Below are 26,018 nucleotides of genomic sequence, written 5' to 3' on the forward strand. Positions count from 1 at the left end.
ACAAGTGGCAGAAGATGTCCTCATCTGCTGTTCTTTAGACATGTGCTGTTGACTTTTCCCATTGCTGTCGTTTTATCTGAAATGAAGCGCTACTTCAAATCTGCGGCCCGTCAGATACCCAAGGATCAATATTTACTGTCTTTACAGCGTTCAGTAAAGGGATTCAGGATATGAAACATCGATGTGACACAGGTCCTGAAAGGGTGCACAACCTCTGGGCCTGACGGTCAGGCAAACACAGACGAACCCCAGACGATGAAAGGCGTCAGTGGGGTGAAGACTGGGTCAGTGAACACGTTCTAATTGAGGAGCATTCTTTGATTGCGAGAACAGTCATTTATCCTGAGACGCTTTCAAACTGTTATGGAAAGAGGTGAGACTGTACCTTCTGTTTAATCATCCAGAACACTGTTTTATCAACAGATCATACAACAGATTCAGACTGTACAGCACTTACTTGTGTGTGATGTGCTTCATTACTCTGACACATGTTTGTTCATAACACGTGCGAGAAAACCCAAACACGTGAGACCTGGGATTTGAGAACAAGTACAGGTAGTTACAAGAGCAGATGTATGAGTACATGAACCTGCCAGCATGGAATCCTGAATGTTCTGGAATAGGTGTATGTTTGGTGTGCACACAATAGCATAAAACACAACCATGTTCTAGTAGATTATCAAAAGGATTATTAAGGCCCTGCCTCATCTCTGTTCATTGACTTCAGCTGAGGGAACCGATGTGGGAAGGGTCATGTCTATAACTTTTGGTTCATGATTCATTTCCCAGTTTGTGGTCATGCTAGATCAAGACAATAAATGAGCCTTTAGTGTAGATATGTTACCCCCCAGATCTAACCTAGTGTGTTTAGACAAGGAAGTGATCCTACGGGTGATGTGAGCCCAGATCAAACCTAGTGTGTTTAGACAAGTGACCCTACGGGTGATGTGAGCCCAGATCTAACCTAGTGTGTTTAGACAAGTGACCCTACGGGTGATGTGAGCCCGGGGCGTCTTGCCTAACACTCCCAAGGTGCTTCCTCTCCTCCCTGGGACAAAAAGAAACAAAAGATTAACAACGTTAACGGTTAACAATGATAATACAACACAGAACGATCGCAATAGGTCTATCAGGCGGTCACAATATCACCAAACAAAACTCTCACTCAAAACCAACAAGACCAAGCACAAGGCACTCCTAACACACAGAGAGAGAGAGCCATAGAGAGACTCAACGAAGCGAACAGTGGCACAGATATACAGCTGAAGGGATGATGGGATTGGATGTTGGGAACAGGAACCAGCTGGACATGATAACGAGAGGGAGGAGTCATTGATGAGTGTGATTGGCGCCACCTGTACAGAAAAGTCACAGAGCCAAAACAAACACACACCGAACACTTGACAGGACTGGGGGACGTAACAAGATATCATACAGTGTATGATGATTAAGCTCAAATGAGGACGATTATTTGTGTCACTATAATTCATCATGATAATTATCAATTAGAATTTCACAAACATTTCACTGTAACCATGACAGCATGAAGCATGACAGACAGTATTGGCCGGGTTTCCCAGATTCGTTAAGAAGCTCTTAACGCTAAGAGCTTCTTAACGAATCTGGGAAACCCGGCCATTGTGTGTAACATCACACTATTTAAATGCATGATTGTGATTATTAAATCCTAATGTAGAAATATTCATTTATTTGTGGATTTATACAAGAGTATGGATTCCTTTCCGTATTTTTCATTGTTATGGGTGAGGGCATTCTGTTTAATCCAATGAAAAAATCAATAACAGTAAAGAAAGGAGTGAAAGTTATGAATTATGAACAGTCACTATAATCCCCTTCTTGATGCTGTGTGTCCCTCAGTGACCTGCTGCTTACTGCTCTGTGTCACAGTCAGGCCTTAAATAATCACTGAGAATTAACTCCACCTGAATAAACATCCACTGGCTTGATACGGAGGCTGTTCTGCATGACTGCCTGGAAACAGAGTCTAATTTTGACTGATGCAAATGTTGATATCGATTGGCACGGTGAAGCTGAGGATTTGAGTTTCTATCGTTTTAAATCACCTTCCTAGGGGAAGACAGAACTGATAAAGTGCCAACAGACACACACACACTCACACACATACATTCTCACTCACTCACACACTCACACAAACACTATCGCAAACACACAGGCAGACATACATGGAGGTATAGAGTGCATGCGTAGTATGTCCACGGTACATAACATCAGGGGATCAGAGGGTTTTGAAAGGGAAACACATCTGAGGGTGTACCGACTCGAGTACAGACATCATAATCCTTCCGATAGAAAGCTGAACTGTGTCAGAACAGGGCCTTTCTTAACTCTGTATCACCTTGGAATTGAGCCCCACTTCTGTCTGTCTGTCTGTCTCTCTCTCTCTCTCTCTCTCTCTCTCTCTCTCTCTCTCTCTCTCTCTCTCTCTCTCTCTCTCTCTCTCTCTCTCTCTCTCTCTCTCTCTCTCTAGCTCTCTCTCTCTCTCCCTCTCTGTCGCTCTCTCTCTCTCTCTCTCTGTCTCTTTTTCTCCCCACCTCCACCATCTGTACAATACGCCACTTGTTTGACAGAATACAATTTTTACGGGATCCGACCACGATTCACCATGCCAACCAGATTCTCAGGGAATTTCAGTAGCAAAGATTGATTTATTAGATGAGGTCTCAAAATGTGTTATCATGATTGACCAGTCTGATGGTAGAATGACATGAGTTTCATTTGATCTGTGTGGTACGGTACTGTGAGGTACTGTACTGTTTGGTACGGTACTGAGAGGTACGGTACTGTGTGGTACGGTACTGTGTGGTACGGTACTGTGAGGTACGGTACTGTGAGGTACGGTACTGTGTGGTACTGTACTGTGTGGTACGGTACTGTGAGGTACTGTACTGTTTGGTACGGTACTGAGAGGTACGGTACTGTGTGGTACTGTACTGTGAGGTACGGTACTGTGAGGTACGGTACTGTGTGGTACTGTACTGTGTGGTACGGTACTGTGTGGTAAGGTACTGTGAGGTACTGTGTGGTACTGTACTGTGTGGTACGGTACTGTGAGGTACGGTACTGTGAGGTAATGTGTGGTACAATATTGTGAGGTACTGTGTGGTACGGTACTGTGAGGTACTGTGAGGTACTGTGAGGTACGGTACTGTGAGGTACGGTACTGTGTGGTACGGTGGAAATGTCTCACATGAACTCACTTCATGTAGGACTGATTCCGCAGGATGCAACCGTAGCCCGAACAAGAGAGCCCTGATAGAACATTTCTTAGTGTGTTTTTACTGTAAATATTTACTTCCTTGGTCTGCATTAAGACGTTGTGCAATTAACTTGTCTGCCCTTTGGTAATAATGCTTGAAACCAGGAATGCTCATTAATTCACTCAATAACTGAACAAACCCTGTGATGAATACTATGAGGACACATTCATGAGAAAACCGAGACCTCTGATCGCAAGCAAGCAGTCTAAATCCATTGCCATAAAAAATACATCTTTGTAATGAATGTATGTTTTAAAGAGTTGTGCCAGGAACCAATCCAGGCCTTGACTCACTATTCATCAAACACCCTCTGGGAATCCATGAAGTTACTGTGAGTACAAAGTTAACCCAGAACACACTACGTTTAGCCTGGACAACTGTACAGACATCTAGACGACGTAGGCTAACATAGACCCCAGTCTCTTTGCTGAATTGATTTGACATAATCCTGCAGTTCCCCAGCTCTCATTCTGCTCCTCCAGGTTGACCACCTCTGTGTGGAAGTCCTGGTGCTGTCACCATGACAACAGCGATAAGGTGATCTTTTTAAAGAGCCACAGATCACCCGGTCCAAGTTAGGCAAGAACAGAAGACTCTACTGGCAGCTGTCTAAAACAGTCTCTGATACATTAATCTTTACTTTATCATTAATCACCAGTATTTATAGGGACATGGATTTTGAAGGATTGGTGTGAGGACATTGAATATCCATAATCCTTTTTGATTTTTATTATTGGGGGTTACGACTTTCTCCATCTATTGTCTGTCTGTGTTGATGTGCGATGCACGGTACTTTGTATCAGGAGCATTTCTTGAGCGAGGTGTGTGTGTGCGTGTGTATGTGTGTGAAGCGCAAAAATACCACGCACAGGTGTGTGTGTTTGCATGTGAGCATGAATGTAGAGAACAGCAACCGTCGCTACGTAATACCGTGGTCTCAACCAGAATGGATTTGCAGTAACTTTGCAGGGTCTGGTCGCAAGTTCAAGTGATCCAGTTCACGCTTCATTAAAATACCTCCTCCTTATCAATGGTCTTGCAGCCTGCCCTGTCTGGCCTTGGGAGGAGAGAACAGGCAGGAGAGAGGCGTGGAGAGGCTGGCAGCCAGGGCCAGGCCCTCGGGAGGCAGGGAGGGGATCACGTGAGCGGGGACAGAGGAGCCCCAGGGGACTTCACGGTACAAACGCCTATGAGATGGTGACTTATTCATGATTGGTGGCTGTAATCTGGCTGGCACACAACACATCACTGCCCAGTTCCCCATAGCAACACCGGAATGCATGAATGCTCCCTGGCAGCAATCTAATAAAAAAAAATCTGGCGCATCGTTTTCAAAACATGGGCTCAGGTTAAGTGGTTCTGAAGTTGAAATGGAAATGGGTGTGTGACATTGAAAACGTTATCAGTTCAGGCTTTTAATTAAAAACCGGCGATGCTCAAGGAAGTGAAGCGATTCTGCAGCAGCGCGGCGCTAAATTCTCTGCTTATAGAAACGCTGTCCTCTGTGAAGCCCAACATTTCACTGAGTATTTGTAGACCTAATCACCTAATCCACTTCCACGTCAACAGACCCTGCAGAGGGAGAGACCAGCAGGAGGGAGAGACCAGCAGGAGGGAGAGACCAGCATCAGGCATGTTGATGCGATCTTCAGACCATCTTTACGGCTGTCTCTCATTTTGTGGCCTTTTAAAACCTTAACATGCACTCAGCATGTAAACAGAACCACACATCATTCACACCATCAAGGATCGTACTGTAGAGTGCCCAGCTATCTTGTTCCTACCCGTCATGTATAGATTTAACAGCATCCATTAAAACGTTACGGTTAATTTAAAACTCCTGTGACCTGAGGTCTCACGGCCCAAGGGTTTTTTAAAATGTAAAACCCAGAGCCCCAATGTACTCATTTGGGGACACTACACTTAAAACAACGAGTTTGAGGTGTTCACTCATAGAATAGACATCCATTTCCCTCCGTCTGAGACCTGGCAATGAAAACAATCCTCTGGGTTGGGAAAATAATCAGAGCGGCATTACACTAAACATGGCACCCTCCTTATCAACATTCTCCAACGAAATTCATAAATCTATCACCATATCCTGTCAAGCGGTGTGCCCACAACAAACCCTGCTCCAGACTGACTGGCTGTGTTTACAGGGTTTAGGGTTGAAATCCGCCGCTGGCCTCATACTACAGGAGTGGCGCTGGATTCCACAAGCTGTTTTTGGAGGAACTCCTCAAGTGTGCAGTGACCTACTTTGGTATCAAACTGCCACCCTCTCAGATGAAGCTTTCCATCCCAACCGCACACACAGATGTTCTGCAGCCGTCCAGAAAACTCACTGTCATATTTTATTTGTCTGTTCAAAAAAGGTCAACCATAATGTTTTTTTGTTGTTGCTGCGGTTTGTGTTATTTTCTGAAGATCTGGAGGAGAGGATGAAGATGGGTGGATTGACAGTTGGGGGTTTAGCTCCGCCCCCCCTTAACATGGTTTAGCTCCGCCCCCCCCCCTTAACATGGTTTAGCTCCACCCCCCCCCTTAACATGGTTTAGCTCCGCCCCCCCTTAACATGGTTTAGCTCCGCCCCCCCTTAACATGGTTTAGCTCCACCCCCCCCCCCCTTAACATGGTTTAGCTCCACCCCGCCCCCCTTAACATGGTTTAGCTCCACCCCGCCCCCCTTAACATGGTTTAGCTCCACCCCGCCCCCCTTAACATGGTTTAGCTCCGCCCCCCCCTTAACATGGTTTAGCTTCCCCCACCCCCCTTTACATGGTTTAGCTCCGCCCCCCCTTTACATGGTTTAGCTTCCCCCACCCCCCTTTACATGGTTTAGCTCTGCCCCCCCTTAACATGATTTAGCTCCGCCCCCCCCTTAACATGGTTTAGCTCCGCCCCCCCTTAACATTGTTTAGCTCCGCCCCCCCCCCCCCCCCCCTTAACATGGTTTAGCTTCCCCCGCCCCCCCTTAGCATGGTTTAGCTACGCCCCCCTTATTGTAGGAAGGCTGAGTCTAGCACATGAAAAGATAGAGAACTCATAGAGATAAATACATCGTCTGGGGATATCCACGTCCATTCTGATAAGCAAGATAAAAACACACTCCAGGCATTTTCAACCTCTTTCTTCCACAGAGCCCCCCTGTCTGACCCACACTCGACAAAACCCAAACAAGTTTAATTTTGTGTGAATGAGTCCGACTCAGACAAGCTCATAAGTGAATTGTGGAATTCGGAGTGAAAAAAAACAACAGTGTTTCTGGAGAAACACTTGGGAATGCACTTGGATGACAGATCTGGCCTCAGACGTCTTGCGTGAGTGAACAATCCTAATGGTGATCCAACCATCTTCAAGCTCAGAGAAGAACACAGCAGGCCTTAATAATAATAATAATAAAACTTTCTTTCTGTGGATCCTTTAAAATCTTGGCCTTGCTCCTGGGCAGACTGAGAATGGCTCTCTGGAGTCTACCGTCCAGACAGAGCAGCACTCTGCAGACCAGAGTGGCTCTCTGGAGTCTACCGTCCAGACAGAGCAGCACTCTGCAGACCAGAGTGGCTCTCTGGAGTCAACCGTCCAGACAGAGCAGCACTCTGCAGACCAGAGTGGCTCTCTGGAGTCTACCGTCCAGACAGAGCAGCACTCTGCAGATCAGAGTGCTGCTCTGGAGTCTTCCGTCCAGAGCAGCACTCTGCAGACCAGAGTGTGCAGGCAGCAGTGTCCCAGACTCCACGAGGGCCTCCTTTTCACCCACATGATAAGAAGTGACAACTCACTGTCAGGTGAGGAGGACCCGTGTGGATGAGAGGGGGGCCAGAGGTCCTGGCTACTCCACTGGAAACAACCTGTTCGGTATATTGTTTTGCTTTAGTTGGCTGTAACTGTATCTGTCAGAAGAGGATGGGAAGATACGTTTTCTACATATCTTCCAAAAAAATTACAAAAAAGATCACCAGCTGTGGGATTCTACTTGTATACATCTACTGTACATCTACTGTACATCTACTCTACTGTACATATATACACATCGCTGATATACTGTAAATGTCCTGATTCACACCGTGTTTGATTCTACTGAGGCAGAGACTGTGGCTAGCTGTGTTTAACTTTTCTTAGCCACTGGAAAAGAAAAGTGCAAACTCGGTTTCGGTTAAACCTTGTTCAAGAGATGATCTACTCAGAAAGAAATTCTTTGTGTGCTCTCGCTAAAATCTTTTCACAACAGCGTGAAGAACTCCACACTAAGAGAGAAGTAGAGACTGACAGACAGACAGATGGAGGGGGGAAGAGAGGGAGGGAGGGACGGAGGGAGGAACGGAGGGAGAGAGGGAGGGTATTTTAACAGGCTGAAAGGCCATGCTAGAGTGTCCTTGTTACCATTATCTCCTCTACGGCCCCAAACTCAGACGGCTTGTTTCTGTTTTCCCTCCAGCTCTCAGCGAGGCACTTCAGTCATGACCCCGTTAGTAGCCACACGACAACCAGCCTCAGCCCCCTGAGAGATGTAGAGCTTTAATAAAACACAGGGATATCTACCTAACCACCGTGTGTGCAACAGAACTAACATGTGGAATGTCTAGTTACTGTAAGTGTGTGAGGATCAGGTGAGGCTCAGACACACAGATTTCTCTCCCTCCCTCTCCTGATTGGTCAGCTGGCCATACAGCGCCGCATGCCCTAATGCTTGTCACACTCCACTTCAGATAGCTCTGCTGTGCAGTGAGAAACCTGTCAGCTCCAGCACGTCTCTGGTCAGGCTGGCCTCGTGTGTCTGTGCATGCAAACATGCAGCGTGTGTGTGCGTCAGTGTGTGTGCGTCTGTGTGTGTGTGCGTCTGTGTGAACACAGTATCATTGACCTTCACCAACCGTGTGTTTGTGTACGTCTGTCTCCAGGAGATAGACGGGTTAGCAACGTAAACACACTGGGATGTTTAATACCAGGGCAGCACTGTCTCAGTTCAGTGAGGGAGATCAGAAGAGTCCAGACCCACGAGGACATTACTGTCTCTTCGCTGATGAATTATTAGTTGTGGATTGAACATGGTTTCCCCATGAGTCCCCCCCCTGATTTAAACCGGAATCTGCATTGCATCACACACACTTACGCCACACACACATACACACACCTCAGAGACTTTCCATGAAGCCCATCCATCAAATAGTTGAGAGTTGTTGATCTTGGAAAATAGATTATTGCCAGTTGTTTCCATTGTTGACATATTTCGAATGTTTCTGTCGATGTTTCATCGTTTTAATATATCATCTGCTCGTAGACTCTTTCTTCTTCTCTGAAATTGAAATAGTAAACCCCAAACCAAGAAACAGCATCCGGCCACACTGGAAGGTGCTCACATCACCTGCAAGAAACAGTGACCAAGCATTTGGTTTTTGTATTGGTATTGGGTGGGAACAGAGTCACATGATCGTGTATTGGTATTGGTATTGGGTGGGAACGGAGTCACATGATCGTGTATTGGTATTGGTATTGGGTGGGAACGGAGTCACATGATCGTGTATTGGTATTGGATGGGAATGGAGTCACATGATCGTGTATTGGTATTGGTATTGGATGGGAACGGAGTCACATGATCGTGTATTGGTATTGGGTGGGAACGGAGTCACATGATTGAGACTGACAGTCAGATGCAGGTCAAGTACGACTGACAGACTGTGGTTACCGATGGCAACGGCCTCTGACATTTTCAACGTTTCATTGAAACTTTATAGGCCATTGCCTTGGCTTGCTATTTTTAGTGGCCCAGTGTAGCTGTCATCCTGAAGGATGTTTGTAAAGCAAATATGTTCTTCTTTGTTGGTTTGAAAGGGACAATTGACATTTGTGTCCCAGTAAGCACTCGTTAGAAAGGTTGTTGACCTGTTGAAATGTTCCCACGGCGACCGCGTGGATTGTTGCTTCGTTTAGGTCTTCTCAAGTTTTCAGGATCAAATTGTTTCTATTCCTTGTAAATGTGTCAGACTGCAGCTGATGGCTTGATCACAGGTTGCTATGAGTGCATGAGCATAAGAATGTAAGTAACTAGTATCACAATAGTTCTACTGATTACGGAAAAACACTGGTACAAAGGAAATCATAATTCTTCCACACAGCTCACAGTTCATACTAGGAAGTCAATTAAATTACTTATTCAGTAGAAGCACCATGTAAAGAACAAAATTAGAAGACTGTTCTTCTAAATATTTCATAATTACAGGAGAAAACGGCTTTCTATTCCCCAGAAGAACAACAGAATATGTGTTAATTAAGAGAGGATTTGAACTGTCTGTGGAGAGAAATTAAATTGGTTTGTCCACAACAAGAGCGACAAAAAAGACACAATTTAAAACAAATCAAGCCTTTGCCAATGTAATTTCAGTAATGCCATATACAGTACTAACTTACTGGTCTACAGAGCACCTATATACTGTTATGCAACTATTTGTAGATAACAAGTTGTTGACTGGCCATGATGACCACAGTGGCCTTTAAAAGTCTTAAACATACAAAGAAAGTCGATGTCTACAAATAGGAGTGTCTGAGACGAAGTTTTCATTATGCGAGAGGAGTATTGATTGCATAAGCGCTAACACAGCAGGCATACCAACTAATGGTTATAAAATCTAATGTCCTGTTTGCTAAAGCATCCATATGGCACCTGTTGGCAAATGGAAAACGTATATAAAACTTATGTAACCTGTAATTTATGGGTAACAAGGCCAGAATGAACTCTGACTGACTGTCAACCAACCCCATAAAAAAAAGAGAATACATTTTCCTATTTGATTTGGACTACATAAGAAAAAAACGTTATTGCCTTTGGCAGACAGTGTGGTTGACATTAGTTTTACAGTTAACTTTGCTTTTTAAGAAGGAAATATGAAGTTCAGTCAAATGTAAATGATAACTCCTCGTGGCCTGCAGGCTTACTTGTTGTTCCAGTCCTTCAGCGGGGTCAGAGGTCATGTTGAGGCCCCATGAATCACCCCCAGCAAGTGGTCCGTGAACACGTAACAGACTTTGTACAAAGTCTGTTACGAATGCAAAACAACTAAATAAATAAACTCCTAAATGTACTGGCTGTATTATTGTTTATTCAACTAATGACATTTAATGGGAATGGAGCAAAGTTTTTTTCATCTAGAAGAATGGGTTTGTTTTTGACATTTCAAACAACTAATTTATCATTCTATCCTGGCACTCTGCATAGAAATGTAAAATTAACATGTCATGTGTGATGGGTCTGTAAGAGCCTTAGCCACGCTCCGTCTGACAAGGTAGTTCGCCACTCTCGGGATTCGAACACTCAGCCTCCAACTTGCCAAGCGCGACCACTACCTACTACACCAAAGAAAAGCTATCTCTTCTTTGACGCGGGCGGCCTCTTACATACCTAAAGAGTGAGTTTCACGGTTCTCACTCCGTTACACATGCTGACTAAATAGAATAAGAACTTCATATTTAACGGCACAGCTAAGCTGACAGGACTTGCATACATAATCTCAACTTCAACAACAGTACAAAAAACAAATTTGCTTGGGACATTGGACTGCATCACATTCTTCTGAGAAAGAAACTAGATAAAAACACTTTAGCAAACGTCTACCACCCCAAACTCTAAATGTGCCTCGATGCTGAGGAACTGATCCATATATAATCCAAAGTGCCAAGTAGTGAGGACAGTCTATCCTCAACTCCGCGGAGAAGTCACGCACCCAGTGAGCAGGACATGGAACAGACACAACAGGTTCCTTTGCTAATGAAACACAAAGAGCCTGAAGGCACAATAACAGACCAGTGTGTCCCCTCTGAGCCTGTGGACATGAACACCACCATCCAGTCCTGGTCGCACCAGGCTGGAGGAGCTTAACAGGAGCTCTCCGCCTGACTTCTGTCTCCCCGCCTCGAGCACCAGCCACGACTGAGCCAGTGAACAGGGTGAAGGAGGGCAAGCCAAGGAAACAAGCACCCCCTACCTCCGGCAAGCCAGCCCAAACAACAGCGACCCCCACAGAGAGTCAGTCTGGGGGCTGCGCAACATGTCCGGTGGCAAGCGGATTTTCCCCTCTCCTGGGGATCTGATGGGAAGATCCCGGAAAGTATGGCAAGTGATTAGACAGAAGGCTTAACCATTCCTTTAAGCCAATTTAAGCGAGAGGAAATGTAGGGAAAGGTTCCTGTGTGAACAGAAGCTTCAGGTTGCATCGTTGACAACAGATGTTGTCCGATGGACCTGAGATGTTTGGCTGTGGGGTTTGGGGAGGGGGCCCAGCCCAGGCATATGGTGGATCTCATCACAATCACATGGGCCTGACCCATCTCATCACAGCCACATGGGCCTGATCCATCTCATCACAGCCACATGGGCCTGACCCATCTCATCACAATCACATGGGCCTGACCCATTCAACAACTAAAACTAAACATTTTGAAACATTTCCAGTACGCAAGTTCCTCATTGCTGCTGGCATTTTGAGGGGTCATTTTGAGAACACTCTGGCGTCAATCGGGACAATCAGACTAAGAGAACGTCCAACACAAAAGGCAATGTGGTGGTATTTGCGTGACAGGGAGTTACCTAATCAAGGCCAGAGAAGAGGAAAGATAAGGAGGTAGAATGGAGGGAGATAAATAGAGGAGGGCAGGATAGAGGGAGAGAGAGAAGGGCAAAATGGAAAGAGGGAAAAAGAGTGAGTCAGAATGGAGGGAGAGAAAGAGAGGAGGAGGCTAGCCGGGCCTGTCGTCAGGCAGAATGACAATGCTGCCAAACATCAGGGGTGGTTGTAAAGAGGGATACTTTGGGTGTACAGCTACATACCAAAATACTAAAGAATGTCTCAAACACTACAATGTTCTTTGTATCTGACCATTCTGTGAAAATCTAACCACACACAGTTCTAATAACCCTGACAGCTGGAATATTTGTAAAACTGGTATATTGATACTCATCTTGCATAGTGCATCCATATTTGGTCATTTCTACTGCCATCACACATTGATCGAAAGTTATAGCCAATGACTTAAACCCCAAATAGAGCCAGCATCAAACAACTTTGAGAACATTTTGACATCCAGCTTCAAACAGTTCATCAATGTCCTGGCTGTACATAGAGGACCACAGTGAAACGTAACGGTGCTGAACACACGCTTTCTCAGCCAACATTCTGGTTTCAATACCAATGTCATACCCATGTCTGACTGAATCAGTACTCGAATGTTGCCTTTGTGAACTGAATATTCCACATGATGTAATGAAGTCCATGTAAGAGGGCAGGTTTGTGCACATGCAGGACAAGGCTTGTTTCAGTTTCATACAAATGTAACATTACATATTTAGGTTTACATTTAATTTTAAATGTGTCTGTGGTTTTGGTGTTTATAATGAAATTGTCAGGTCATATGCTTGACTACATTCGAAATATTTAGAGATGAACGGTTTGACAGCTATTTGTCAAGAAAATACGTCTTGATTGACTTAAATTTAGTGAGATAGGCACTCGACTTCGTCTTCAAGATTCCTAAAAAAAAGTAATTTCACGTTGAAGTGTTGCAGAGTGCTCAGTGCTGCAAATACATTTCTAATCGTTCCAGTGGATCAATTGATTTGGATAATCTAGCCCTGCTTAAAACAAAATTGATATGTAGCCTATTTTAAGGCAATGAGGCAATGCACCAATAATCCACTCACTAGCGGAGGATCCAATCAACTTCTAGACACACACAAACGTCCCTTTCTGTATTGTATGGAAATATTATGTTAAGAGACGGAGGCCGTGGCTGGTTTGTGCTCTATGACTGGTTGCCTGCTGGAGAATACTCGGGTGTGGTTGGTTTAGCTAAGACTGCTCTGCGCGTGGCGGCTGTAATTTGATTCGCCTTTAAATGCCGAGGAACTGCTCAAAGCACGAGGAGTTCGTTGGAGAACGTTTCTCCTTCTCAGTTAGGTAAGGCCATTGACGAAGAACCACTCAACATTGCCCCTCTGGCCCTGCAGCCGAGGCCATAGCGCGCAGAGCGGGGCAGTGCCATGCACGCGTCTGTCCATGCGCTCTTGTTCAACGGAGTGAACCAGTCCCTGCTATTCAGTCCCACGGATGAACAAACGATGGAAATCCATGGAAATTCTACTGTCCACCCCAACGGGAGCGACCCATATGGAAGAAATGAAGAGGTCGCTAAAATCGAAATTACTGTCCTGAGTATCACCTTTGTAGTAGCAGTGATAGGGAATGTCAGTGTTTTGCTGGCCATGTACAACACCAAGAAAAAGACATCGAGGATGCACCTCTTTATAAAACATTTGAGTCTCGCAGACCTAGTCGTCGCTTTTTTCCAGGTCCTGCCGCAACTTTGCTGGGAGATCACCTATCGTTTCTACGGGCCAGATTTCCTCTGCCGGATAGTGAAGCACCTGCAGGTGCTGGGCATGTTCGCTTCCACCTACATGATGGTGATGATGACCCTGGATCGTTACATCGCCATCTGTCACCCCCTGAAGACCCTCCAGCAGCCAACGCAGCGATCCTACATCATGATTGTCAGCACCTGGATGTGCAGCCTGGTCCTCAGCATGCCACAGTACTTCATTTTCTCCCTTAGCGAGATCAAGAACGGCTCGGAAGTCTACGACTGCTGGGCTCACTTTATAGAGCCGTGGGGCGTAAGGGCGTACATCACTTGGATAACCGTTGGCATTTTCCTTATTCCCGTGGCCATTCTGATGATATGCTACGGGTTCATTTGCCACAGTATTTGGAAGAACATCAAATACAAGACAAGGAAGTCAGTCTCTGGTGCGTCTAAAAATGGTCTCATTGGGAAGAATTCCGTGAGCAGTGTCACCAATATATCCAGAGCAAAGTTGAGAACTGTCAAAATGACTTTTGTGATTGTTTTGGCATACATCGTCTGCTGGGCACCCTTCTTTATCGTTCAGATGTGGTCGGTGTGGGATGAAAACTTTCTCTGGGACGGTAAGTTGCTTTAATTAGCATGTGGGTTGATTGATTTATTGATTAAACTGCTTTGTCCATTTTTTTGATAGGCACAAACCTAATTGTTTATTACCCAACGCATGCAATGTTTGATATAGAAAATCTTTTAAAAATAGGGGGGAAGCATTTGACGCTAATTTAATTATAGGCCTACGTAAAACATACAGTAATTCACAACATCTGGTTCACCAAATATGAATCCTAATTATGAATATCAAGTGTTGAATATAAACATCGACTATTTGTTGATGTGAAGTGCCGTTAATTCAGAAAGTGACATTTCGTCAAGGATACAAAACGTATCCTACACCTCGCTTCTTTTCGCTGAATCTGAATCTTGCATTGCCTGTTGGCATCATGTGAATGAAAACTATAAAAACTGAAAGAATCCTTGGTGTATTTATATGAATAATGTAACCATTCCCTGACGCATCCATCTTGCATTTTTACGCACGAAACTTCAACTGGGTGCGGAAATTAAAAGACAGGCGTAAACTCTCTTCAGCATTTGAAGGAATCACCAATGTTGATTTAGAAAGAACTGTCTAATTTTGTTTTCTCCGTCATCTGCTCCCCCCCCTCCTCCTTCTCAGATTCTGAAAACACCGCGGTCACTCTGTCCGCGCTCCTCGCGAGCCTCAACAGCTGCTGTAACCCGTGGATATACATGATCTTTAGCGGCCACCTTCTGCAGGACTTCGCGCACTGCTTCCCCTGCTGTCACAAAATACACCACAGCTTTAAGAAGGAGGACTCCGACAGCAGCCTTCGAAGGACTACACTCTTGACTAAAATGACTACCAGGAGTCCAACATGCAGCTCTGGAATGTGGAAAGAGCTGGACAACTCCCCAAAGTCATCCATTCCGTCCATTCAGGCGGAATGAAGCAGAGAATCATAATATACCTTATTTATTTCCTTGAATTGACTTAGAGGTACCACATCATGTTGGAAGTGATATGTCCAACAAAAGCTATAATGCAGTTGTTCAGTCTGAAGAAAATAAATCACAAAATCATCACTTTGTGAAACAAAAGCTAAGGTTTGTGTAGTGGAGGGTGTATGCTATAAAAGTACACTTTATTGGATGATAATTTTATTTCCATTAGCACGCTGGCCACAACATGCTGAATAACTTTTTCAATTGGGAAACCATCAAATCTTATGTGTTGTAAAGAGTTTAAATGTGCATGTAGACAGGTCAGTGTTGCGTCATTCCCAGTATGGACTGCTATACATTGATTTCTGTGACAGTCTTGGAATTCATCCAGCTGAGCTCAGACCTGATTCCAGATAACTATGAGACAACTAAAACATAGTGGCTTTTGTAATCAGTAATTCTCTTTAGGTGCCGTTTTGACCAATAAGTCAGTCAAGAACGTATTCACCCACTGTAGGCCTATAGTGTATGAATGCTAATTTCAAGTGTGTGTGGTGAACTTGCCCCCTATGGGCAGATTCAGCCTGAACAAACTGCTGAAGCTGAACTGTTTACAGAGCCACACAGGCGGTAGTGAAGCTGTGGACCCCCAGGCTGGTGTGTTGAACATTATTCTTCCACACACGTTTCCCAGACACTGACAGTAGAAGGGCATGAAGGTGTCTAACAGTTGTAGTTTGTTTTCCTGTTCTGGCTCCTAAATCAATGGTCATTGGTTCACCAATGTCAGACCCATCGTTCGATGGTTGACATTGAAATACCATCTCTTCCTTTATAATCTTTAGCATCTGCAAACAGAACAGATGTGACTCTTGAGAATAACTTAAATTTCCGTGTATGGTTGTATATACCTGCGTGTCTGAGAGAGAGAGAGAGAGGGGGGGGGGGGGGGGCTCAGCATGTAACTGTAAGAGCGGGGAGGGGGTGTGAGTGGTTTGGGTCATGAGTGAAGGCCACACTGTATCTCTGACTCCTCCCAGTACTTCCACATAAACATGGTTTAAAAGAATACACATTCCACACACGCCACGTCAAAACCACAGAAACATTTCCTGATGTCTGGACTTTGTGAAGCCCATGGACATGGCCCTATGCCATATTGTATCAATTTGCTGTAAATGTATGCAAGGTGTCATTTCCGAAGAGCCTAAAATAGTAAAAATTATTGATACAAAATATTATATTTATCTTTGTGTATATGTATATAAGCCCTTTTTTCCTATCTGTAAATACAGGTAATTAGGGTAAGGCTATTTGATGTTTGTACTGCATACAATTTCCTCTGTATCTGGCTATGCTTGTTCGCATATTGCAATAAAAATGAATGTCACTGAAACTTTAAACAATTCTGAAAATGCAAAAGTTTCATTCTTTCAAACTTTCATTCATGTCTCGTCTCTGTTATTATGGAAACAAAGTAACATGAATTAGGGATCAAGGAAGCCGAGGGTGAAACATTGGGTAACGTTGCATTTATCTCAGGAATATGGGAATGTTGCTCAAGGCTTCCAACTTCAGAACACCACATTTTGGCCAAACAATGCAACAGTACTGACCCCTTAATACATTCCAGACTTGGGTCACACTAAAGAGAGACCAACTATAGCCAGATGCTGCTACGATCGTGGTAGAGAAGGGTAGGTCAGACCACAGGATATTATTCCACTTACCGTGATTGTGTGAAATGGGGCGGAGAAAGACAGGGTTTGGCCAGATCAGATAGTGTTGTGAACCTCGGGGAGCCGGACCTGGACATCTGACAAGAGTCCCAGAGTTCTCAGGGACGGGACAGCTTCCAGGGGTGAAAACAGGAGTTATGGTCTCCTGGAAGGGGGCTTCTTCTGTTCCCTGCCAGGCCCCCTCTGCATCTCATTTGGCATGCCAATCACTCAGATACTTGTCTTTGAAAGGCCGGCAGGAATGAAACACATCCGTGCTGGTCCGGGGAGAGGCTTCGACAAGGCTGATAAGGGGGCCGTTGTTTTGTCAGCCAACAGATTTTGGCTTGCCGGTAAAGAGTTCTGGCTAATAGATCAGAAGTCAGACCTTCTCACAGACTACAACATTTCACAGTCATCAAACATGGGCAAAGAAGTTGTGTGTCTTGTTCAGTGGCCACTGGCAAAGTACCGAGACACAGTGGAATATGGAATGTTCCCACAATCCACGTTTTTAAAACTGTCCCATCGGCCAGAAGTCCTGATATCAAATGCAAAAATGCCCAACTGTGAAGTGCATTTGTAGGCTGTTTCTACACAACAACCTGATGTAACCAAAACACAACTAAGGACACCCATCATTAGGCATTTTCAGTGTACCATATTATTTTTAGATGGCATAAAAGCAAAAGCTCTATATTGGTGCATGTGGATGGTATCTGTGTGAGCCTACCCATGTAATGATATATTCTATAAGATGGTGAGTTCAAAGCTGAGCAGACACATGAGACATGCGCTGTGGCCTGCTGGCTGTCAAGGCCCGGGGGTTCCTCACCAACAAAGGTTTCCTACCTTGGTGTGTTTGATGATTCTACACCTTAAACCAAGTCACCGCAGAAATCAAAGCAGAACTGATTGAAAAGCATACAAGTACACACACACGTGCACACAGCACATGCATGCATGTGTAATGGGTGTGAATCGGTGAAACTCACTCCTCAAGTATATAACAGGCCACCCGCGTCAACGAAGAACTAGCTTTTCGTTGGCGTAGCTGGTAGTGGTCGCGCTTGGCAAGTCAGAGGTGGCGTGTTCAAGCCCAGCGAGTGGCAAACATCGGCCCCTAGACCTTGTCATGGAGCGGGGCCACGTCTGTTACACACACAGCACATGTATGCATGCACACACTATACACACACAATCCTATTTTTCCAGGAAACTTCAGAGAGAACATGACATTCAAGTCATGTCATGCAAGATTGACTTGGATTTTTCTGGGATGGCAGTAATGGGATATTACTGTGCATTTTTCAGAACTCTCTTGATGCTGAGGTACTGTAGCCTATTTCATGTAGATTCTCTGCTGCCTATCTGACAAGCTTCCCTACTGCCCTGAGGTAAACAATCAGCGCTGGTGTTTTTACTGGATCTGAACAATGCACCCAGACACTCAAAGGACGGAAGACCATCTTGATCCAAACAAACTCATAAAGTAACTTCAATTTGGTCATAAAGTCAACAAAATATTTATACCAATGCTAACAATGCTGTCGTCAAGGAAAACCAACCGCTTGGTGTCCGTTGGGAGCGCTGTACCATCCAAACAAAGGATGTGGGCCTGTTAGACACACGCAGGGCTAGTCAGGAAGTTAAGCGGTTAGCAGTGTTGCCAAAACAATCTCAAGTGGCTCTTCAGAAGCAGAAGTCGCTCTAAGTATTTCGCGATGGCGTCATGAATGTCAAAGTTTAGATCTGTAGATGTACTAAGTACAATTACAGATCTAACAGCCTACTTCTATAAACATTGGGAACGCTAGAGCTAGAATACTAAGAAAAGCAATCATGATGTAATTCACAAATAGGTAAACAGTTTATTTTGTTGCTGCTCAACAACGAAAACGGAGATTACCAAAGTAGTGGAAAGTCACTAGATTTGTCGCTAGTCGGTAGATAAGATTTTTTTTGGTCGCAAAGGAAGGCGAAAAGTCGCTAAATCTAACTTGGCAACATTGGCGGTTAGCAGTGGTAATGAGCAACAGCCTCAGGAAATGTCTCCACCCCCGAGTCTAATAACGAGAAAACCTCCAGAAGACTCTAATGCAACATGTCCGCTTCCACTCTACAACAACAGCCTCCCTCCTTCCTGTTCTATTGTACTGCCCTACTCGTCCCAACAATAACACGGTCATCTACCGCCGATGGCATTTTAAATAGGCTACCGCTTAACTGCAGCCATCTTTTTCTTTTTTACGAAAACAAGACAGGTCTAAGTGGCCGATTTGACCTGACACAATGTTACCGTAGCTGTCGGTCATTGCCACCCTTTAGAACCCCAAAGACAATCAACTTTTCAAATTACGTTTTTAACTAGAAATACAAACGATCAAGAATCTCTAGAGGAAGGTTAGATGTAGGCTACTCTTAATTAACTAGCTTAGTAAGAAAGAGGGGTCCAGAATTTTTGGTGAGGCACAAAGTGCATTCAACACATCTGGTGTGCTAAACGCTGTTTCATTTTCTGATAATCCACATTCTGCCTCAGAACTAAATATGTTCTTAAAACCGTAGCCTATAGATGAGCAGGCAACTAATAACAAGGTCCCCAATAAATAAATAAGCCTACCATTCATCAAAGTAGTTTTACGTAGGGGGCTTAGATACAATATTCTCGGGGGTGTGACTGGGAGGAACGACTGACGGGGCTTTGAAAATGGCACCGCAATTACAGAGGTTCTGTAGAAGAAGAAAATGTCATTTCAGAACTGTAATCATAGAGGTGTTTGATGTGCTGGTATCACACAGGGAAGGTTCTGGTTCCTGCAGAATGACTGAGGATAGTCTTTCTTTGTTGGATGAGAGGAATCAAAGGCAGCATCAGGAAGGTGAGACAGAGGTTGCAATTGGAAACCGCATCCTCTCACAGTCAGCCGTCCTTGCTGGAGGGAGGACCAAAACAAAGTTAGGAAACACCTGAAACGTGAAGTCCTAGGACCTAGGACAATAGCGTGCAATCAGGCTACTTGATAGTGGACATGCTGTCATAGTTCTACTGGATAACAAGGCAGTAGAACAGTGTGCTGTTTGGGTGTGAAGTCATCAGAAAATTGCACGCCCGCTGTATTTTTTCAATTTTTCTGAGTAGGCCAATCTGTGTTCCCGGTTTCCCTGCTCCAACACACCTGATTCAAATGAATGGGTCGTTATCCATCTCTGCAGAAGCCTGCTTATGACCGTTCATTTGAATCAGGTGTGTTGGAGAAAGGAAACATCTAAAACATGCAGGACAGGTGTTCCCTGAGGACCAGGGATGGGAACCACTGGCCTACACTATACAGTTGTCGTAGCGACAGAAGGCTACATCACCCGAAGAGAAAAAGTCGATAAATAATTTGACCTTTTCAAAAAATACAACATTCCTTTGCAGCACTGCTGTTGCTTAGTAACCCGACCAACAGTCTGGCTGATCATTAATGAAATGACAAGTTGCCTGTTTTCTCAACAGGATGGAGAAACGGTGATCCCAGTAATTATAGATTAGTTCCAAACTGTCAACAGTAACTAATTACACTGCGATAACAGAGAGTTGTTACTTTGATTTAAGTAGCAATGTTTAATTTCACTTGTTTTAACAATTGCAGTGTCAAACATTGGTTGTTGCTGACATATTTATTGTGAAGAGTGTCATTTTATAAGGGGCTCCAATCATACTTATACCTGCCACTATAGACTAGCCGTTAAAAGATTCATAAAACACATTCTTGTTCATGTCAGTATAAAGGCTTCAGAGAAGGAAGGATTTCAAGGATGTAGTTGCTTGACAGACTTTATATAACCTTCATTAAGCCGACAAAACATCATTTGTAGACCTGACTGAAAGATTATATTAACCTGACATTGCCATTGCCCAAAAGCATTATCTTAAACTTTGCAAGACATTAACTTCATGCAATTCATGTTATCATTTAATTCAATTCTCTTAAAACACCTCTCTACATAAACATGTTTGTCTGTCAACCTCTATTAATGGGAGAAAAATAAATATGTTCAATCATCATAGGAGTAAGGAATGTGAAGTCTAGTGATAACATGCAATTCTCCTGGTAGTGCCCTTCGACCCAGTACAGTTGTTCAGAGACGGACTGCTGTGTCTGCTGTTGATACAGGCTACCAATATGGTTTCTACTGTGTGAATTATAGTAGAATATGAATTAGAAGACCCCGCACAGTTCACAAAAGCCTGACATGACTTGTGTGAAAATACATTATTGACAACATTTTCAGCTAATTACACAAGTATCACACAAACAAAGAATGTGTGAGTTTGATCCTTGAGAGATTAGAAGTCCTCATGCAGAAATGGAGCTGTGTTTCAATCTTAAAAACACCAAATGTATAGTGTTATTGCCTCAAGAACGTTAGATATTTATGAGGTTTGTCCTCTCTGAGTCCTTGGCGTGAGTATGTGTTCCAGACCCTCCCCAATGGATGGTGTGCCTGGGGCAGGAAAGGGGAATGGAACTCCGCTGACCCACACCTGTACCGTAAGAGGGTGTATGAAGGGAACACTGGACACCAGAGATATTTACAGAGAATAATGTTTATTTTAAATTAACAGCCTAGACAAGGGAACTGAGAGCGGTGCCAAATAATAAACAGCAAACTGTAAAACAGCCCTGTACTGCCTAACCGTATACCAAAACTAACAATAGATGCCTCCCGCTCCTTACCAAGTGTTCTTCAACAGGATGGTAACTCCATAAAGGGAGTGTAGTTCCTGGCCGGGGACACCCCAAAAGAGTGGTGTTGTCCACGGCGTTTGTCAAATAAAGTATTTATTCCTTTTTGGGCCTACACACAGGCCTTGTTTTCCATTTGATGTAAATGGAATGCACCCCCTGCTAACTTGGACTAGGAAAGTGTCACCTGCCACATACATTTGCCACATGCATGACACTTTCCTCTGGTTGTGTCTTGCCACGAAATGCACCCCCTGCTAACTCTGACTAGGAAAGTGTCACATGCATGAAACTTACTCTGGTTCCTCATACTAGTCCTCTCAATATACAGAAAGAATCATTTGATGCAGGGATATACAGAATACAAATGACCTGGGGGGTGCATTTCAGGACAGGGCTGTATCTTGCCACGAAACGTGCAGTAGTAACCGGCCATGTCTAAGAACTGACACAGCTAGTCATTGGTACATGGTAGGCCACAATTGCCTCTTTGGTCGTGACAGGATGTACTTGACCTGTTTCCAAAGATATGTCACCGTTGCCTTGCCGTGTAACACACTGTATGGTCTCGGAAGGCTGAACTAGTCTACAGGTTCTAGGTACTGATGTTATCATGGGTTTCTCATACTGAGCTTAAAAGCAAATAGACAGTTATTCACTGCCCCACAGTGGCCAAACATTGATAGTGCAAGCAAAGTCCAGTATAGCCTAGAAAGGGATATCATGTTTGTAGGTTTATGCCAGGGAAAGCTTGAGACTATCAAACACATACAGTATCTATTTTCCCTATATTTATACTTTCATTTAAAGTAAAACAATAATATAACTAATTAAAATGCCGTACACAATTTTAGCAACTCAGCTTTCCTGAAAAGAGGAATGTTTTTGGACAGATTGAAAAACGAGTCACGCATGTGGTCGTAAAAATAACAAATGGCCACCACTGCTGGTCTGTGGAGCTTCTCAGAACATCCCAATCTTAAGCCTGAAACTGCACAGATGGGACTGGAATGTTCCCTGTTCACAACTGTAACTCTCTTCATCAGAACCCAGTTGTGCTTAAGCATCATGTTGGGGGTGATGAGAAACACACACACACGGGTTTCCCAGATTCGTTAAGAAGCTCTTTTATGAGCTTCTTAACGAATCTGGGAAACCCGGCCAATGTTTGTTGTAAAGATGAGTATAACTCAGTGGTAAAATGTTTGATTGCAGATCAAAAAGTCACAAGTTCAAATCCCCCTGCTTTGGATAAAAGTGTCTAAATAAACATCCTATTATTGTTAAACTCAGAACTGTGAAAGTAATTTAAATCTATAAACATGTTTACTTGACTGTCATTTCGAGTTATTATCAGTTGAGATGACCACTTCCTTTTTGCAGTCTCTGATGGAGTAGTGACATCTGGTGGTCAAGCAGTAGAAAATGAATAGAAACCGGAAAAATGTTCCAACCTAAAGCACATTCAGATGTATATCATTTCACACATTGATTATGTTCTGTGATAAGTTTATGAAGACCATTTGACATGATTAATATAAAGAACATGATGTCTTTAGACTATTAAAACATTATTTATTGCAGTGATTTAACTTCATGGGAATTTATTAAGCTATACATCATTGTCTGATAGAGGGGGGCGGGGGGGGGGGCATTGTAATTTCACTTTCTGCTCCACATCCCAACATACGTTTTGTGTTAAGTATCCTGTTCAGATCAAATTTCATCCATGAAGCTTTTTTTTTCAACACGAATGGATCGTTCATGAATGCATCTGATTAACTATTTCCTGAACTAGACTTTCAGATAGAGCTGATCCATATTAATGACCATTATTTATGCATTATCTATGAACACGTGAATACAGGATACATTCCAATCAAGTTAGAATGTTTTTATTTAATACGTTTACATTCAAGGTGGGGACAGTAGCCTATCCTGATTAGTGTAACGTATAAATATGGTTTACAGGTGAATACATTCTTATCGAGAAGATTATCGAAATCGCAGAGATTAGTTGTTGTCCGTAATTAGGTCACAGAAGCGCTCTACAATCTCATTCATTATGTATGGCTATTTTGAGCATCTGTAGCGTCTCTAGAGTTAATTAATTCTCAAAGGAGCAACTTTCGTACTATAATGAGTATTTTTCTTTGAAGGCACTCAGACAGTAATTGGTGACTATATGCAGTTGATTCCTTATTCAGATACTAAAGTAGCCTTCTTGTCTAGACAGTATTTTATGGGGGGTGTTGTTCTGGGTAAATCTGGCCGTTATATTCCGAATTTATTAGATGTATTTATTTTTCCCATTTTGAGAAATATTCCCTACCCCCCCCCCCCTCCCAAGTCCTTTTTCCAACAAAATACTTATCAGCTGACTATTCACACTGCTTTGAGTGACTACAAAGAAGCGGAGCAAACTGAGGTCTGTGATGGTCTTCTGTAGACTATCTTGATCGAATCACGGCTACTATATTTAAAATAAAATGTTAGATGAATGGATCTCGAGAAGGAAAATTACCCACAATAAGCATTATACGGGGTTAAACCACAGCATTCCAGGAAACTACCTTTGAACTAGGCTAAAACCATCAACTGGTTGGTCACATGACTGTGTTCATCATGAGTTTATTTCCGCGTTCATCTTGGACTGAATGAATTGGAGAGGCGCAGACTACGAAACAGTCGGCCCGCTTTCAGCGCGTCGCCGTGCAAGGGGGGTATTTGGGTGAGGGGACCCGCGCTTAACATTAAACAGTTGGACATTTACTGCTGCTGCAAGACCATGCTCACACGGGTGAAATCAGCGGTGGCTAATTTTATGGGAGGAATGATGGCAGGTAGCTCGAATGGTGACCATCTCGGCGGATCGGATTTGCCGTTAAAATTCCCTTACTCAAGACCGGAGTTCCTTGGACTGTCACAGGATGAAATTGAATGCTCAGCGGATCACATAGCGAGACCAATCCTCATTTTAAAGGAGACAGAACGATTACCATGGGCCACTGGTTATGCAGAGTAAGTATAGACCAATCGTTGCAAATTTGAGCTTAAAGTCGCTTTAAATACCTAGCTAGCTTAGTGCGCTACTTGGAACCGCAAGTGTAAACATCAGCATCCAATTGTGCGCATTTACCGCAAGGATGGATCAGGGTGTAATATAGCCTAGTTCACGTCTTGCTGAATTGTTGACATGAAGTGGGCATACAGTATATACTGAAGCATAGAGGGGACGTTAAAAGCAAAGAAGGCCTAAAGTCTTTACGGTAAAAACCGATACAATGTGATCTTAAAATATTCATGTTGCTACTTGGTTTACTATTGAATTGTATTGGAGATCTGGGTAATACATAACATGGAATATCCTTCCGTTTTCAGAAAAGGACAGTCAATATTAACTTATTCAATATTTACCGTACAAAATTATATTTTCATTTTCACTTCAGTCAACAACAGAGCGATGTGTCCACCTAGTGTGTCATTTTTACAGCTACTCAAATGCAAATTATTACAATTTTAGTATATTTCCATGTTGGCCATGCACATGACTAAGTACTGTACCTCTGGCTGTCTGGAAGCAGTGGCAGTTTGCACTTCCTTTTATGAAAGGACAACTTGTTTACCTGGTTCATGCCATAAAGAGGGAAGTCTGCGATTCTCTAAGAAGTTGAAGCAAAAAAAACTATGTAAAACGTAAAATGTACGTTAAAATGTAAAACCTTTTCATCTGAAGGAAACGGAAATAGAATATCTACTTAATTTGCATGACTTGAATGCACTGCTGCACTGTAAACCTGAAGTACCCTATTCTTACACTGTTTCCAACAGACAGACAGGCACACATGTTGGTGTTAGAATAACACTTAACAGACAACATTTTTATTTCAATTTAAGCTTGCATATAAAATCACACATAATATCAGGGAGTAATCCACCTAAAATCATTCAAATATGTTTTTTTTCTTCCATAGACTATACTTCGAGGTGCATGTCCGTTATCCAAACAGATGGATGGTTTTCCTACCTAATAATTTAATCGATACTCTCAGCTTTCCATTGCTTTTCCATTTCTCGATGAGATTGGTTATTGAGTTGAAAAGACTCTCCATTTTTGTAAATGGTTCCAGGGTCTGTCTGCCTGCCTCTTGTGTTACAACTTGAACTCAAGCACCGCACTGCTGAACCCACCTGGCAGGTTTGGTTCGATTACAACAAACTCGGGTGCGATTGCTCTGTTAGTGCGGTTGATTTCAACAAGTGTGAATGCTGTCATTTGAACCTTGGTGCGCACCAAACAAGTAAGTAAGTAAGTAAGACTTTATTTATATAGCACATTTCATACAAGAATTGCAGCTCAAGGTGCTTTACATAAAATCAATAAAAAC

At 43.5% G+C, this 26,018-nt stretch overlaps 3 protein-coding genes across 3 annotated transcripts in view; all 3 read left to right on the top strand.

The window, feature by feature from the left end:
* LOC134020774 (E3 ubiquitin-protein ligase AMFR-like) overlaps positions 1 to 26,018 on the top strand; it is a 343,986-nt gene that overhangs the window by 240,448 nt on the left and 77,520 nt on the right. The window lies entirely within an intron of this gene.
* On the top strand, positions 13,143 to 16,098 carry avpr1aa (arginine vasopressin receptor 1Aa). Its single transcript, XM_062460992.1, has 2 exons — positions 13,143 to 14,275; positions 14,890 to 16,098. Exons 1-2 carry the CDS (start codon positions 13,330 to 13,332, stop codon positions 15,180 to 15,182), a joined length of 1,239 nt encoding a protein of 412 aa, XP_062316976.1. The 5' UTR covers positions 13,143 to 13,329; the 3' UTR covers positions 15,183 to 16,098.
* ppm1h (protein phosphatase, Mg2+/Mn2+ dependent, 1H) overlaps positions 24,113 to 26,018 on the top strand; it is a 46,243-nt gene continuing 44,337 nt past the window's right edge. Inside the window, exon 1 of the mRNA XM_062461011.1 lies at positions 24,113 to 24,651. Within this exon, the coding sequence (XP_062316995.1) occupies positions 24,419 to 24,651 (233 nt within the window). The 5' untranslated portion in view covers positions 24,113 to 24,418. The remainder of the gene's footprint in view (positions 24,652 to 26,018) is intronic.

This window comes from Osmerus eperlanus, chromosome 5, assembly GCF_963692335.1.
Source record: "Osmerus eperlanus chromosome 5, fOsmEpe2.1, whole genome shotgun sequence".
Lineage (NCBI taxonomy): Eukaryota > Metazoa > Chordata > Actinopteri > Osmeriformes > Osmeridae > Osmerus > Osmerus eperlanus.